Below are 16,721 nucleotides of genomic sequence, written 5' to 3'. Positions count from 1 at the left end.
GAATTTGTTTCTTTCTTTCTTTAGAATTCTGCCACTAGTTTTGGAGTGAACTGCATTGATTTATTACAAATAGAAGGATATAACTTGATAGTTGCTGGAACCTTAAATGGTATGATCATCCTGTGGAATTTTGTAGCATCTACTGTCAAAGAAGTGTAAGTTGTGTTTTTGCCTTAAGTAATATAATAGTCAAGATACTAGTAATAGTCAAAATACTAAAAATAGTTTAAAAAGTAATAGAAAAAAGAGATGGATGACTCTCAAGGAAGGCTTTCTTGGAAGTTACACTGTATTCACGAACAGACTGTTTTCTTTATGTCTGAATTTCAGGATGATATGTAAAGAGGAACCTTTCATGTGTGATCTCTTCCCAATGTATGACCTCAAAAGATACTTAAGATTCATAATGATTTCCAACCCCAATATCATGACAACTTCAAACACACACATAGCCAGTTGTGTACTGGCATTTTCCATCTGGATTGCTCCCAAGATCCTTTCAAGCCTCATAATACTTAAAACTACTTCCCAAACTAACCCTCCCCAAACTTCTCCTCTTCCTATATTTCCAGGGCTGCCACCACCTACTCAGCCCCAGTGTCAAATGGTGATAGGCCTTTGGTATAGCATTATTTCTCATTCACTAACATATTCAGTTTGTTACAGGATGGTGCTAACCAAGGCTAATGTAGGAGGCACAATTTTATATCTCAGCCACTCAGATTGAGACGCTGTGTATCATGACTAAAGTCTTTACCCTCTCCTGCCATCCATTTCTAAATATTCTTGTTATTGGTTATAAAGAAACTGAGGTAACATTATATTATTTGAATAGATGTGCTGTGAATTACAAGCCTGTCCCCAGATGCGTACAAAGTCCATATGTTAACTCTCTAGGTCAAAAGAGTTTATAAAATTTTAAAGGAATAGGACGACCAAGTTCTTAACAATAAATTTAAAAATTTAAAATACATAAGCATTTAGGGGAAAGGATATATAAAGGAGAGAAGATAAATTTTGGAAGGACAAAGGAAAAGATGAAAATTCATAAGCAACCTCCGTCTATTTACAGTTCCTCGCTTCCTGCTTGTCTACCTGGACTCCACACTCTTTTCCTACCCAGGTTTGAATCATCAGTCATCACTTTTAGCCACCTTTTGAGAATAAATAAGCCTGTCTTATTTGGACACTGGATTTATTATCTTTTTGAGCTTTATTTTAAATATTTATTTCTGCACACCCGTCTCTGCACTTTAACCTGTGTTCTCCCAGGCCCTATCCCTATAATTCTTACCACCCTTCTATTTCTTTTCTTAGATCCTCGCCTTTCCACCCTTTTTTCCAACTGTACACTTGTCATTTGATACCTATATCCATATGTACCATTCCTCACCTTATTAAAACAGTTTTCACTCTCGACGTGCCACATTAGGTATGACTCACCACTAAGAAGTGAAAGCAAATGGAATCAAATAACCAGTGCTGAAGCCACAGCCTAAAGAGGGGCAGCCCGAAAGGTTCCAAAACTGCAAATGGTTTCCATTTTCTTAATGGAAGGCATTTATTCATCTACCTCAAACCATGCCTAAGAGCTCTTCACCAGTTAAGAAAAATAAGCCATCAGCAAAAATATCTAAAAAGTTTGACAAATCACTAAGCCATTAACTTGTCTTTTGAGTGTGGTCCACTCCCCAAATGGCCCCTTCAATCACTGTGTTAGTCGGATTTCCATTACTATAACAAATATCTGAGATAATTGACTTAATAAGAGAAAAAGTTTATTTTGAGGCACAGTTGCAGAGGTTCCAGTTGGATCAATCAATTGGTCCTCTTGCTTTGAACTCTGAAGCAAAGAAACACATCATATTAAGGCTGCTCATATTGCAATAGACAAGCAAAAAAAAAGGAAGTGAGGAAGTGGTGGCATCCCCTATCCCCTTCAAAGTCATACCCACAGTGGCCTAAAGACCTCCCACTAGGCCTCAACTCAGAGTTTCCACCATCTCCCAAACAAGGGCCAAGTCGCTAACACAGGAGTCTTTATGGGATACTTCCAGATCCAAACTAAGGTAATCACTCATTACCTCAAATTGTCAGAGCATTCCCATGAAAGGAAGAGAGGCATTCTGTTAAAAGGTCAGTTTGCTACAAGAAGCACTGAGTGCAATTCCAGGAACCAACATGAAGTGCCAGTGTAGGTAGTTAGGAGCAGTTACTCAGTTTCCAAGCCACTACCTAGGAAGGTGTATCAGTCTTGGAATCTGAGTCAACAGAGGAGTTGAGCAGGAACAGCAACGTAATCATGAAATTACTTGTTCTTTATTCAGTTATAAGCTCTTAAGGGTTAGAGCCATGTTTTTATTCAAATCTTCACTCCATATATTCAGAGAGTAGAATTCTATTACTTAAATTTTAAATTGTATGAGGTCTCCAGCAGATTCTTCCACAGGATTATACAAGTTCAAACTCTAACCTATAGACAGGAAGATTTATCGTCTCATTGAATTAAGACTCTTAAACCATTAAATAATCATGCAGAGCACAAAGCTGTATTTTTAAAAAACACAGTCAAACTCCACCTCTGAGTTTTGCTTTATGTTCAAAGTACCAACATTCTAGGAGTTGTTTGGGTCTGTATGGGATATACAATGAATAATTTGTGAAGTTTATCTTGCAAATGTATTCTTTTTAGGTACCGACCTGAAGATTGCTCCACTGTGGACCTAGACCCGGATCCCAAGCGCTTTAGAATTAATGACATACTGTTCCTCTTTCGTACCCCTGAATGTGCAAGGTAAAGGTAGTACTTATTGATCAAGTGATCCCAGCTAGGATCTATGTAGGTGACATAGAGTTCTCGGTATCCTAGGCTTAAGGAAGAAACACTGGAAAGACGTAAGTTCAATTGCTAGTTTTCACCTTTCTTCCCTCTCATCATCTTTCATGTAGTTGGAGCGGCCCTCAGGGATCTGATGTGCTGTGTGGTTCCTGATCATGTCGGCCTCACAGCATCCTTTACCACAGTGGCAGAAATGGAAAATGAAAATGCTCATTTGGCCATGCTTTTTTCCAAAATCTAACACTGACATTAGCGGTGTAAACCGAACAGTAGAACTTGGCATGCAAGGACAGAAGACCATCTTGCAGCTTTCACATATCATCTAATACAACTAAACAATTGCCATCCATATCTGAGAGAGCAGGAGAATTCTTTTTAGTGTGTAAGATAAAGCATTTTCCTTATTTATATTTGCTTGGGAATTCTGGTTTTCAGACAACAATGTAAAACACGTCTGAGGAGAAATCAAAGGTTTCTGTGCTGGCTGGGAGTCACCCATTGGTGAGCCAAAATATATCACATTCCCTTGCCTACCCATTGGCTTGAAATTTCAGCAAAAACCATTCGGAGATTGTTTTGAGGGTTCATTCAGTGTATATCTGCACCAGGACCCTAAGTCACTTCTCAGCCCATTCCAGAGAAGCACAGCAAAAACAGAATCAGGCCAGAATGATCCACTGTGCAGCAGGAAGTTAACCAGGCTTCTTCAGGAAGTCAACCAGGCTTTTTCAGGAAGTCAACCAGGCTTCTTCAGGAAGTTAACCAGGCTTCTTATGCTCTCTACCACTATGCTACTGCTAGTCATTTCAATATCAGAGCTCCTGGAACTAAGTCTAGCGTAGCAGTGGGACAGGGCAGAGCAAGAAGCAGCACACCTCAATTGCTAAGGCCCTACCAATACTACACCAATGAACATTTGTTACACAAACTACAAGGCGTTTGTGGTTTCCTGAGTGGCCCAGTATCCACAGATGATGAAAGAAGCAATCAACTGAAATTAAAACTGAAATTCAAAGAGTGTTTACTTTGAATATGAGAGAAAGCCTTAACTTTTCATCCTTGGTATTCCTTCCTCCTTTTGTAGGAGACTGAGTCAAGAATCCATATGCTCTTCATCCCATTGTGAATCTAGCAAAGGTGCACAAAGTAGCAAGGTGAGCCAGAAATAGCACAGGTCTTCCTGTTATACCCAAGGTTGGCTCAGAAATAGAGTATCTCAGTCCCTCTTTTAATGGAAGGCAAAGGTAGAAATTCAACGTGAATTTGTAAAAGAATTTTTAAAAACCAATATCTGCATCTTTTCTTTTTTTCAAGACCTCCACATTTGCAAATAATCAATATGCAATTGTTAATAGAGTAAATTATCCAGCCAGGTTCAGTGATCCATGCATATAAAGCCAGTTATTTGGGAGGCTGAGGCAGTAGTTCATGCCTGAGCCAGCTTGGGAAACTTGATGAGAATATGTCTCAAGGGAAAAGGGCTTGGGATGCAGCTCAGTGGTAAAGCACTTGCCTAGAATGGGCCTGGGTATAATTTCCAGCACTGCAAATAAGATAAATTAAGTGTGTTATTTTTACATTCATTTGATAATAGAAAAAAGTGTGTTATTTTTACATTCATTTGATAATAGATAAAAGAAATTTTAGACTATATCCTTTTCTAAAAATACTATGTTTCACAGGATTAAAGAGACAGCTTGTGATATAAATATATTTATTGCAACACATAATGGAATACGGTGGCTTTCAAACTGTGTTCTCAGTTCCAACTTTACATATTTTTACACATTATATTTTGAATTAGAATTTTGTTTGAAAGAACATTTTCATAGCAATTTTTTAAACTTATATTAGTACATGTTTACAGTACATAATGATTACATTCACTGTAGAAAATTGGCATATATACATAACACATTTCAATTCTTTCTTTGCCTTCCGTTCATCTCCTTTTATTTTTCCAGCATCAGATTTATTTATAAGACCTTATAAAGTTAATTGTCATATATACAGATTGAAAACCAGACTAATAGGTCAAAGAACATATAAACATATAAGACAACTGTGCTGAGTCAAGGCATGCTTTTAGATACATTGTCCATGCATCTAAATTATTTTAAAATAACTTTCATAGTGGAATCCATAAACTTACATGAATAAAAGTGATACACTGTCCATGTATCTAAACTATTTTAAAATAACTTTCATAGTGGAATACATAAACTTACATTAATAAAAGTGAAAGCTAGAAAGACTTGTACTTGAATCCAAGTCTTAGTGGAGATCAAACTCACAACCCTGCACTTGCCAAGCCAGTACTGTGGCGCTGAATTACAAACCTGTGCGATCTTCATTATCTTACTAGCTTTAGAGGTATCACTTGATTTGAGTGTTTCCTCATCGGTAAAGAGTTATACAGACTAAGCTGTATGACTGTAAATAGAATTGATAATAATATATACCAAGAATTTGGCATGCATTGGGTGTTTCATTTTTCTCATTATTATCCTATTCCTGAATCATTGGAAAAGTGTTGTGTTAGGAATTCCCTATTCATGAACACAAAAATCTCTGCCAAGCTCTTTTTCAAAGAACTAATTTAGAAATAAGTTTAAGATCAGTGCTTAGGAATGCAAATTTAATTACCTAGAGAATCTACTCATCCAATGTCTCTTATCCTTACAATGTCATAAAAGTATTTTTTCTTTCTTCTCTCATTCAGGGAAGCAAGCAAAGCATACAGGATGGCGAGGGTAAAGGTCAGTACCATTCTCATCTTTGTAATAAAATTTCTCCTTCTTTTCTGTCTTTTTGTGGTGGTGGGGATGGAATCCAGAGCCTCACACATGCCACTGAAATTTATCCTCTGCCCAAACTGCTAGTTTATAACCAGGGTTTTATATGACGGAGTACAGTACTTTTTCCCCTCTAACCCAAGTCCCAGTCTAGCAACATAATCATATTGCACACGCAATTTTCAAATGCAGTGTATGTGATAGATTTCTCTTGATGAATATGTTCTTAATATGAACAAATATTGAGATGCTATGAGACTTTTTTGTCTAACAGGCAGAATTTCCATTCTCATAATAATATCTGTTAAAATGTAAATTCTAAGGGGCTGGGGGCTTAGCTCAATGGCATAAAGCACCTGCTTGGCAAGTGTGAGGTCATCAGTTTGATCCCCCGTACCAAAAAGAAAAAGTTAATTCTAGTTTTTAAAAATCCAAAATATTACAATGTTTCTTAGTTTCCAGTTCATTTTCCTAAAACTTAGAATTATAAGCCATTCTGGAATGTGTGGAACCTACAAGGAATGAATATATCCTTTTTGTCTGTCATCAACATCTTTTGCAGTAGGACTAAAAATAAGCCTTTTAGATTTTTCCAGTGACCCAGAATCTAATATTTAAAATTTTTTCTTTGCTTGACTGCTTTGTTTTCTGACCTATAAATTTTTCTCAAGTTAAGCAAAAAAAAAAAAAAAAAAAAAAAAATTTCTGGGGAAAAATATGTTGTTTTGCTATTTTATTACCTGTTTCCTCTTTTACATTCCATAAAATTTGGAATTCCAAGTACTGTAAATATCATAGTAGCTCACTAATTTTTCCAACAGGTGAATATGCAGATTTAATGGAAGAGCAACAGCTAGCAGGCAAAAAGGGTCCCGTCCCTGCTAATTTAGCAGAAGCTCAACCTCCTATCCTGGTCACTGCTCATGAGGATGGACACCTTCGCTTGTGGACTCTGGAGGTGATGGAGCCTGGCATTTCCCATGAATCGGAAAGAGTGAAGAAAATACAGAGGACGATTCAATGAATGCCTCCTCCTGTGTGGCATCCCGTTCCAACATTTTGCCACCTTCTAGCCAAGCATGGTTTTGCAGCCTGCTCTCAATGAACATGTTACTCATACTTTACAACACATCAGCACAGAAATTCAACAGATTAAGTCATCAAAACAGTCACCTATTTTGAATCTTACTTTTAAGCGAAGCACATCACTAAACATTGTGTTAGATATTTAAGTAATGTTAAAGGATATTAGCTAGATAACAAAAGAATATGGGAGCATTGACATGTTGAGCATACAAAAAATTCTTAGAGGAAAAAACTCCTAGAAGATAGTATTGCCTCATTTTGGGTATACTTAAACTGTTTAGTAGAAAAAATAACTTTAATTTATCAGAAGATTTTAAATGATTTGGGGTGGAGGATGGGCGACCCAAGTTAGAGGATGGGAAGAAAACAGAAGATGATAAAAGGAAGATCTTAAGCAAACTGGGGAGGATGACAATGAAGTCCTCAGAGAGACAGGGAAAGTGACCCCACCTGTAGTAAGGCTCCTCCCTAAAGCAACAGTGTTGTGTGACAGATAACAGGGTTCAGCGACACAGAACTGTGTGGCTGCTGGGTCCAGTTTTTTAGTGAAAGCCCTGGTTTGAAAATATAAAATATTTCTAAGAAAATATTGGTATTAAAGCAATGTCTGTTTTTCCTCTAACAGATGAAAGAGTGAAAAAAAACAGAAAATATTATATCTAACTAAAATATAGAGAACATGTAGCAGATTCCATCTTTTTTCCCCCTAAGCTAAATGTTTTCTCTCCAAGCAAGATAATATGTATGAAAAATCTTTCCCATGGCTGCCTTTTAAGTACTAAAAACAAAAAATCCTCTTCCTGGGTTCAATTCCCAGTACAAAAAATAAACCTTAATTTGAGTCTCCTACATTTCCTTATCTTGTACCAATATCCAAAAGCAGGTATTTTTGAAGAGGCAATATTCCTAATGAAGATATACTTAAACCTGAAAAGAAGGTTTATTTTAAGAAGAGTGTGTAATTAGGTATGCTGTCAGAAGAATGGCATGAAGAGTCATGGGAGACCTCAAGTAGGGAAGCAATCTATGAAAATCAGAGTCTAGATATTTAAATTTAATAGTTGTCTATACCTATGGGATATTTAGTTTCAAAGAAATCAGTTCCTATGGATACTTTCAAATTACTTATATTACAAAGAAGAGAAACATGCTTTAGTGATAAAGATAATTCTTTAGAAATCCTGTACAGTATAGAGAGAAATTCAGTTTTGTTACTAAAATTTTATAAAATGTTTTTACCATAGAAGAAGCCTTATTTTCATTCTCCTTTCTGCAGGGAAGACTATTGAAAGATATGCTACCTTTCACAAAACATTCTGCCATTTCCCTGACATCACTGTATACTGATTCATGTTCCAGGGTACTACTGGCTGGAAATGTAGGTAAGTTGTTAGTCTTACGTATTTGACCAGAAGCATTTTAACCTACATGACATGAAAAGCGGGTATAGGAAAACCATGTTTATGGACATTTATTGAGACCAAAAAGTCTAAAAGTCATGTATAAGCATGATAAACTTATTGATAGCTTGTTGAGTAAAAGGAAAAATAGATGAACATCAGGAAAAACTTTTATTCCTATTTAAAGCAAGATATTCTATTCTTCCATCTTTAAAATGGGTATATTGTTATCCATCACCTTATATTAGTTTATTAGGAATAATATAAAGTTTCAATATCAAAAGGATCATGTTGTATTAATCTTCATTCTGAAAGACAACAGCAACAGAGGAAAAAGACTACTTTTTCTCTTGGAAGCGTTATTTTAAATTTGTTAGAATTAATATAGTTGGATCTCAATCCATCTACCAAAACCTTTTTATTCTTCCCATTTCTCTTCTTCTGTCTTTTGAAATAATCCTAGATTTTCATTGTCTTCCTGTCACCCATACTTTCAATTATGCATGTATGAATGCACATAAATGTGCAAAACACTTTTTTAATATTCCTGTTGTTTATTAAAACAAACAAAAGTGGATTTACTATATGATCCAGTTATAGCATTCCTTGGTATATACCCTAAGAATTCAAAGTCAGTGTACTACAGAGATAGGTGGATACTCATGTTTATCTCAATAGCCAAATTATGGAATCAGTCTAGAGACCCAACAATGAAGCCTGGAATGGTGGCACATGCTTGTATTCTCAGCACTTGGGAAGCTGAGGCAGTAGGATTGTCACGAGTTCCTGGCCAGCCTGGGCTACAGTGTGAGTTCAAGGCCAGCCTGAACTACGTAGCATGCCCCTGTCTCAAACAAAACAAAACAAAACTAAAAAAAAAAAAAAAAAAAAAAAAAAAAAAAAAAAAAAAAAGATTAAGAGGAGGAAGAGAAAGAACAAGAGAAAGGAGAATGAAATCATGTCATTTGCAGGAAAATGAATGGAATTGGAGATCATCACGTTAAGCAAAATAAGTTCACTCAGAAAGAAAAGTATTGTGTATTTTTTGTCACATGTGTTCTCTCAAATATGTGAGGGGACTATTAGGGAAGGGAAACGGGTAGATTAAAAGAGGTAGTAAGGAGGGGAGATATGATCAAGGTACACTATATGAATGTATGAAAATGTCACAATGAAACCCATTATTTTGTACAATATGTGTTAATAATTGTAATACAAAAAGAAATCATAATTGAAAATAAAATTTTAACAAATATCTATTAAAGTTTTTTTTAAAAAATTTGTTAGAATGAAATGATAAAGTTTAAAAAGGAAATTTAAGCACTTTGACTCTTCACGCCTGTCTCTTCACTTATTGTTTACTTATTGATTTACATCCAGATTACGTCTGCTACTTTGTTCGTACTTAAATTTTCATCATTTTTAAGAAAATGTTTCCCACTACAAAATTTTTTATAAAATTCCCAACAAACCATGTTGTATTGTCAACTATTGAACCTTTCAGACAGTGTTGAAAATAATTGATTATATTTATATTAGGTATCACCAGATTTACAACATTTATTTAAGATCATCTATTTTATCTGACTTAATTGCTCACCATCAGTTTTTTTTTTTTTCACATGCTGATATGGTTATTCTTTTTTTCACACATCTGTCAATCTGTATTTTACATTCTCTGTATTTACAGCAGAATAGTAGGGAAATCAAAGATCTGGCAGGTTTTACTTGAATATAGTTTGCATATTCTTGTACTGACTTTGCCTACAACGGGGTTAGCTTTTTCTAACAAAAACTACAAAACTCTAGAATGGAAAGTAGAACTCCCAGAATGCATCGTGGTTACAGCTATGGCTCTCTGCACCTTATCTCTGGGCCCCTTTTCTTCCTGAGATTTGGGAGTCTTCACCTGCGATCCAGAAAACCACTCAAGGGGTGGGTTTGGGATCCAATCCAGCCTCATTCACGTTGTGATTAAGCAGACTTTTAAATTCTGGCCTTAGGCTTCCTTTCCCTGTGCCTCTGCGGACGTGCAAAGAACTTTGGGTATTTGTCCAGCTCACCTCGCTCCGCCCTCCGCCCGCCCCTGAAGGCCCCGCCCCTTGAGGCCCCGCCCAAGATAGCCGCGGCCCCGCCCACTGCCCCGCCCCTGTTTGGGCCCCAACCCCGCCCAGCACCCTTGGTAACCTGAGAAGCCAGAGTTGATCCAAGGCGAGCTGGAAGCAGGTTTCATGGCAGCCGCAGAGAAAGCAGTTGTGGACCCTTTGGTCGGGGCAGTGGACCAGGGTACTAGCTCGACACGCTTTTTAGTTTTCAATTCAAAAACAGCTGAACTGCTTAGTTATCATCAAGTGGAAATAAAGCAGCTGTTCCCCAGAGAAGGGTGGGCAGAACAAGACCCTAAGGAAATTCTGCAGTCTGTCCACGACTGCATAGAGAAAACCTGTGAAAAACTCGGACAGCTCAATATTGACATTTCCAACATAAAGGCTATTGGTGTCAGCAACCAGAGGGAAACCACCGTCATCTGGGACAAGTTAACCGGTGAGCCTCTCTACAATGCTGTCCTGTGGCTTGATCTAAGAACCCAGGCAACCGTGGAGAAACTGAGTAAACTAATTCCAGAAAATAAAAACTTTCTCAAGACCAAGACGGGCCTTCCGCTTAGCACTTACTTCAGCGCAGTGAAACTTCGCTGGCTCTTTGACAACGTAAGCCAAGTTCAGAAGGCTGTTGAGGGACACAGAGCTCTTTTTGGGACTATTGATTCGTGGCTTATTTGGTGTTTGACAGGAGGAGTCAACGGAGGGGTCCACTGTACCGATGTAACAAATGCCAGCAGGACAATGCTTTTCAACATTCATTCTTTGGAATGGGATGAAGAGCTCTGCGACTTCTTTGGAATCCCAATGGAAATTCTTCCCAATGCCCGGAGTTCTTCTGAGATCTATGGCCTGATGAAATCTGGGTCCTTAGAAGGGGTGCCAATATCGGGGTGTTTGGGTGATCAATCTGCTGCTTTGGTTGGACAAATGTGCTTCCAAGATGGACAAGCCAAAAATACATATGGAACAGGATGCTTCTTACTGTGTAACACAGGCCGTAAGTGTGTATTTTCTGAACATGGCCTTCTGACCACCGTGGCTTACAAACTTGGAAGAGACCAACCAGTATGTTATGCCTTGGAAGGGTCCATAGCTATAGCTGGTGCTGTTATTCGCTGGCTAAGAGACAACCTTGGAATTATTAAGACCTCAGAGGAAATTGAAAAGCTTGCTAAAGAAGCAGGTACTTCGTATGACTGCTACTTTGTTCCAGCATTTTCAGGGCTGTATGCACCTTATTGGAAACCCAGTGCCAGAGGGATAATCTGTGGTCTCACTCAGTTCACCAACAAATGTCATATCGGTTTTGCTGCCTTAGAAGCTGTTTGTTTCCAAACCCGAGAAATTTTGGATGCCATGAATCATGACTGTGGAATTCCCCTCAGTCATTTGCAGGTAGATGGAGGAATGACCAACAACAAAATTCTTATGCAGTTACAGGCAGACATTTTGTGTATTCCAGTAATGAAGCCCACCATGCCAGAAACAACTGCCCTGGGTGCTGCCATGGCAGCAGGAGCCGCAGAAGGAGTCAGTGTTTGGAGTCTCAAACCAGAGGATTTGTCAGTTGTCACAATGGAGCGGTTTGAACCTCATGTCAATCATGAAGAAAGTGAAATTCGTTACGCTACATGGAAGAAAGCCGTGATGAGGTCAATGGACTGGGTTACAACAGAGTCTCCGGAAAGTGAAGACTCTGGTGTCTTCTGTAGTCTGAGTTTGGGCTTTTTTATAGTAAGTAGCATGGTAATGTTAATCGGAGCAAGGTACCTCTCAACTAGCCCATAAATCATGGCCAACTGATGAATTTCTGAGATAAGAACTTTTTATGCAAGAAGAGAATCCAGCAATTGTGACTCAGTGTGATGACACAACGCATAGACTCTGATTTCATTTATGTGCCGCTTGCTGCGTGATCCACCTAGTAGATCTGTGGCTTGAAATAAAGAAAATGCAGCAGAAAAAAAACCTCAAAGGATTGCTGTGTGGTCACTTTTCAGTCATGCATTTTGCAGTACTACCAGGTTTTGCTTCTTTTTTAAAAGTCTATTGTTTAGAACTGTTTTAGGTTGTTTACAGAACTGAGTAGAAATGACAGAGTTCCCATGTACAGCCTGTTCCCTCTCTAAACACATTGTTTTGCCACTAATAACATCCTATCTCAGAGTGGTACATTAGCTACATTCAGTGAACCTACATTGTCTCATCAGTGCTAACCAAAGTACAAAGTTTAAAGTTCACTCTGAATGCTGAAGATTTTCAGGTCTTAGCAAATATCTAAGGCCCTCGACACGCCATTGTAATATAAAACAGACTACTTTCACTGCCCTCAAATCTTCATCCCTGTTTCCCACCAGCCTCTGCAACTACTGATCTCATTATCTCCATCTTTTGCTTTTTCCAGAATGTGATATGGTTGGAATCATACAGGATGTACCCTTTTCAGATTGATTTCTTGCACTTAATAATACGCATTTGTTTCCCCCACTTATTATGGCTTTTTAGTATAGAATAATATTATATTGTATCAGTGTATCACAGTTATCTATTGACCTACTACTTCCAAATTTTGGCAGTGATTGCTAAGACCACTAAAAACACCTGTGTAAAGATTCTATGTGAACATAAGATCTCAGCTCTGTTAGATAAGTATCCAGGGTATAATTACCGGACCATAGTAAGAGTTCATTTGCCAGACTGTCTTCCAAAATGCCTGTGCCAATTTTGCATCCTCACCAGCAGTTAACAGTCACTTCCTGTTGTTTCAGATCCTCAGTAGTGTTTGATATTTTCACTGTTCTGAATTTTGGTCGTTTTAATAGTTGTGTAGTGGTCTCTTGTTTTATGTTTATGTGATGATACAGGCTATCAATCATCTTCTCATATGCTTTTCCATCTGTGTATCTTCTTTGATGAGATATCTCTTTGGCTCTCTTAACCCATTTTTTAATTGGATTGTTCATTTTCTTATTGTTGCATTTGAAGATTCTTTAAGGAAACTTTTGTTTCTGATCATTTTTTAAAGTCTGCTCCTTTTGAAAGTAATGCAACTATTCCTGATTTTTTGTTAAGTATTATTGTGGAATATCTCACCATTCTTTTACTTTCATTTACTTGTGTTTCTATTTAAAGCGTGTTTCTTATAGATAACATATTTTAGATCATGTTTTTAATCCTTGCTGACAATCTTTTTCACCAGTATATTAGATCTGTTCTATCTTAAGTCATTGTTGACATAATTTGATTAATATGTACTGTAACTGTTGTTATTTCAAATTTGTTACCCTTGTTCTGTGTTCTCACTATTGTCTTCCACTATTTTTTCCTCATTTTGTGGGGGATTTTTTCCTTTTTTGTGGTTGTTTTTTAAATTTTATTTTATTTTGGTCTGATTTTTTGTACTAGGAATCAAACACAACCTTGCACTTGCCAGGCAGTTGCTTATACCACTGAGCTAAATCCCCAGTCCCATGATCTTTGTGGTTTTAACTGAGCATTTTGTTTAATTCCTTTCTTTCTCAAGATATCAGTCATACATTTTAAAACTTTGATGGTTGCCTCAGATTTTAGAATATATTTACAATTAATCTATGTCCATTTTCAAGTAACACTATAGCACTTTATAGGTAGTACAATATTCTTAATTCCTCCCTTGAATAATAGTCACTCATGCCAAATATCCATAAGCTATCACCATCAAATACATTGTTGCTATTATTATTTTGTGCAAACTGTTAAATATTAACTAAAAATTTTAAAAATATAAGCTTTTTTACTTTTACTTATTCCTTATCTAGTGTTCTTTATGTAAAGCTGAGTTTCTGACCTATATCATTTCCCTTCCTCTGCGGAACTTCTTTGACATTCCTTGCAAGGAAGGTGTGCTAGTGACAAATTCCCTCAATTTGTATTTATCTGAGAGAGCACTTCTTTACTTTTAAGGAATAATTTGCGTACAGACTTCTAGGCTAGTCTTTTTCATTCTCTCAACACTTTATTTGTTGTATCCTTTTCTTTTTTAAAAAATATGGTCTATTTATTTTTTATTTTAAAAATAAAAAAGAATTGGGCTGGGAATTTAGCTCAGTGGCATAAGTGCCGGCCTGGCAGGCATGAAGTCATGAGTTTGATCCCCAGTATCAAAAAATAAAAAAATAAAAACAATGATACAGAATTTCAAAACAAAGTAATGGGAGATTAACAATGGTTAACATATTGTGGAGTTATCTTCAACATAGTTGCTTAGGTTGTAAGATATAGGCATGAAAAATTGATCAAACAATGAAAGCACAAAATATTCTTCTTGATGAACTAATAGAGATTAGTAGTATAATTAAATATATACGTTTCCCTTCTCTCTTTTCTTTCCACTATCCCAGTTGTTCTTTCTTTTTGAGCATTTTCTTTGCCTTTCACAATATCTATTATATATTTTGGATCTTATTTATTTTTTCAGCTTTTTACATTAGGGAGAATACATTGTTTACACATGTGAGTGATTTATTTCACATGATTATGGTCTCAGGTTGCATTCATTTACCTACAAAAGTCTTGAGTCAGTCTGTCTTTATAGCTAAGTAGTACTCTACTGTATAAAAATATTGCATCTTTTTTTATCTATCCCAAAGGGCATTTGGGTTGTTTCCAAGATTTAGCTATTATAAGTTGTGCTGCTAGATGGAGACGGCTATCACAAAGAGAATGAGAGATGCGATGGTAGTTGCTATTGTCTTCCCTAATTTGGAACTTGAGGACCTAAAAAGACTCCATCATCCTGTAATGATTTGATTAGTTCTATAATATGCAATAAGTATATAAAGTGGGTGAAGTTAGGGACAACTATTTGTAAGAAGCTAGAGACAGTTAGATAAGGTAGATCTCCAGTGGATTTGCTTTGAAATCTGTATTTCTTTAAATTGTTTTTTATTTTTTTAAAAATGTTCTGTTCTGTTTTGATATGGTTAACCTTACCCTCTTTGAGATGTAAAACAAATAGGTGGGACTGATAATCATATTACGGAGCTTTTGTTCGACCATAGAGCAGAATGGTTTGTAGGGTCACTTTTTTGAATGTCATTCTAAATACTTTAATTCTATAACCTGAACAGCCATTTCGAAGATGACAATTTGTAACTTATCAACCGGCAAATTCTTACCTTTTGTTTGTCTGTAATTTAGTATTATTTCTACCCTTTTTTTTTTTATCTCCATGTATTTTTTTTTCGTTTCCTTTTCTTTAAATAAAAAAAAAAAATAAGTTGTGCTGCTGTAAACAAGGGTGCACATATATTGCTGTGGTATGATGTTTTTAATTCTTCTGGAAAGATACTCAGAAGAGGAATAATTGGGTCGAATGGGACCTCCAATTCTAGTTTTCTGAGGAAACTGCACACTGATTTCCACATTGGTTGTACCAGTCTGCACTCCCACCAACAGTGGAGAAGGATTTCTTTTCCCCACAGCCCCTCCAGCATTTGTTTGGTTGATTTCTTGATGCCAGTCATTCCTTTCAGAGTAAGATGAAATCTCAGTGTTGTTGTAATTTGCATCTCTTGAATGACTAATGATGTTGAACATCTTTTCATAAATTTATTTGCCATTTGTATTTCTTCATCTGAGAAATGTGTATTCATCTCAGATGCCCATTTTTGGATTGGGTCTTTGAATTTGGGGGACCGGATTTTTTTCAGTTCTTTAGATGTTCTAGATATAAGTCCTTTGTCTAAGGGATAGTAAGCTAAATATTTTTCCCATTCTATGAGTTTTCTTTTCATTCTGTTGGTGATTTCTTTTGATATGCAAAAACTTTTTAATAAGATCCCAGTTGTTGATTCTTTGAAAACAGAATAGCTACCCCTGCTTTTTTCTTGGTTCTTGTCACATGGAATATTGTTTTCCATCATTTGAATTTCAGTCTATAAGTTTCCTTTTTAGTTAAATGTATTTCTTGTATACAGCTTATTGTTGGATCTTGTTTCTTGATCCATTCTACCAATCTGTTTCATTTGATTGGTGAATTGAGACCATTTACATTGATGGTTATAACTCATATGTATTGGCTTCACTTTGTCATGTTATTTTCCTGTTTGTACTGGTTTCCTGCTTTTCTACTCTGCTTAACTGCTTGCCCTGCCTGGTGGTTTTTTTCTATTGTTGTTCTTGGAATTGTGGTCATTTTTACCCCTATCTGGAATATCTTTCAGTATTCTTTGTAGTGTTGCTTTTGTGGTCACAAATTTCTTCAATTATTCTTTGTCATGGAAGTATCTGATTTCTGTATTTTAAAAGATAGTTTTGCAAGGTACATTAATCTGGTTTGGAAGATATTTTCTTTCAGGATTTGAAATACTTTACTCCAAAATTTCCTTGACTTGAAGGTTTGTGTTGAGAATTTGGCTGAATGGGCTTTCCTTTATAGCTGATCTGTTTCTTTCCTCTAACAGTTTTTAATACTCTGTTTTTGTGCTGAATTTCTGGAATCTTAATTATTGTATGT

General features: G+C 36.5%; 2 protein-coding genes across 2 annotated transcripts in view; both read left to right on the top strand.

The window, feature by feature from the left end:
• Wdr64 (WD repeat domain 64) overlaps positions 1–16,721 on the top strand; it is a 139,934-nt gene that overhangs the window by 92,106 nt on the left and 31,107 nt on the right. The window contains exons 18-23 of the mRNA XM_003474268.5: positions 47–155; positions 2,693–2,794; positions 3,924–3,993; positions 5,562–5,598; positions 6,456–6,592; positions 7,997–8,102. Coding sequence (XP_003474316.4) covers positions 47–155; positions 2,693–2,794; positions 3,924–3,993; positions 5,562–5,598; positions 6,456–6,592; positions 7,997–8,102 — 561 coding nt within the window. The remainder of the gene's footprint in view (positions 1–46; positions 156–2,692; positions 2,795–3,923; positions 3,994–5,561; positions 5,599–6,455; positions 6,593–7,996; positions 8,103–16,721) is intronic.
• Positions 10,287–12,199, top strand: LOC106028616 (glycerol kinase-like). Its single transcript, XM_063236800.1, has one exon. The coding sequence runs from the start codon at positions 10,352–10,354 to the stop codon at positions 12,011–12,013; it is 1,662 nt and encodes a 553-aa protein (XP_063092870.1). The 5' UTR covers positions 10,287–10,351; the 3' UTR covers positions 12,014–12,199.

Source organism: Cavia porcellus, unplaced genomic scaffold, assembly GCF_034190915.1.
Source record: "Cavia porcellus strain 051 isolate PalLab524CR breed Dunkin Hartley unplaced genomic scaffold, mCavPor4.1 scaffold_26, whole genome shotgun sequence".
In the NCBI taxonomy this organism is placed as follows: Eukaryota; Metazoa; Chordata; class Mammalia; order Rodentia; family Caviidae; genus Cavia; species Cavia porcellus.
Note: the sequence above shows the minus strand (reverse complement) of the source record. Positions and strands in the feature narration are given on the sequence as shown.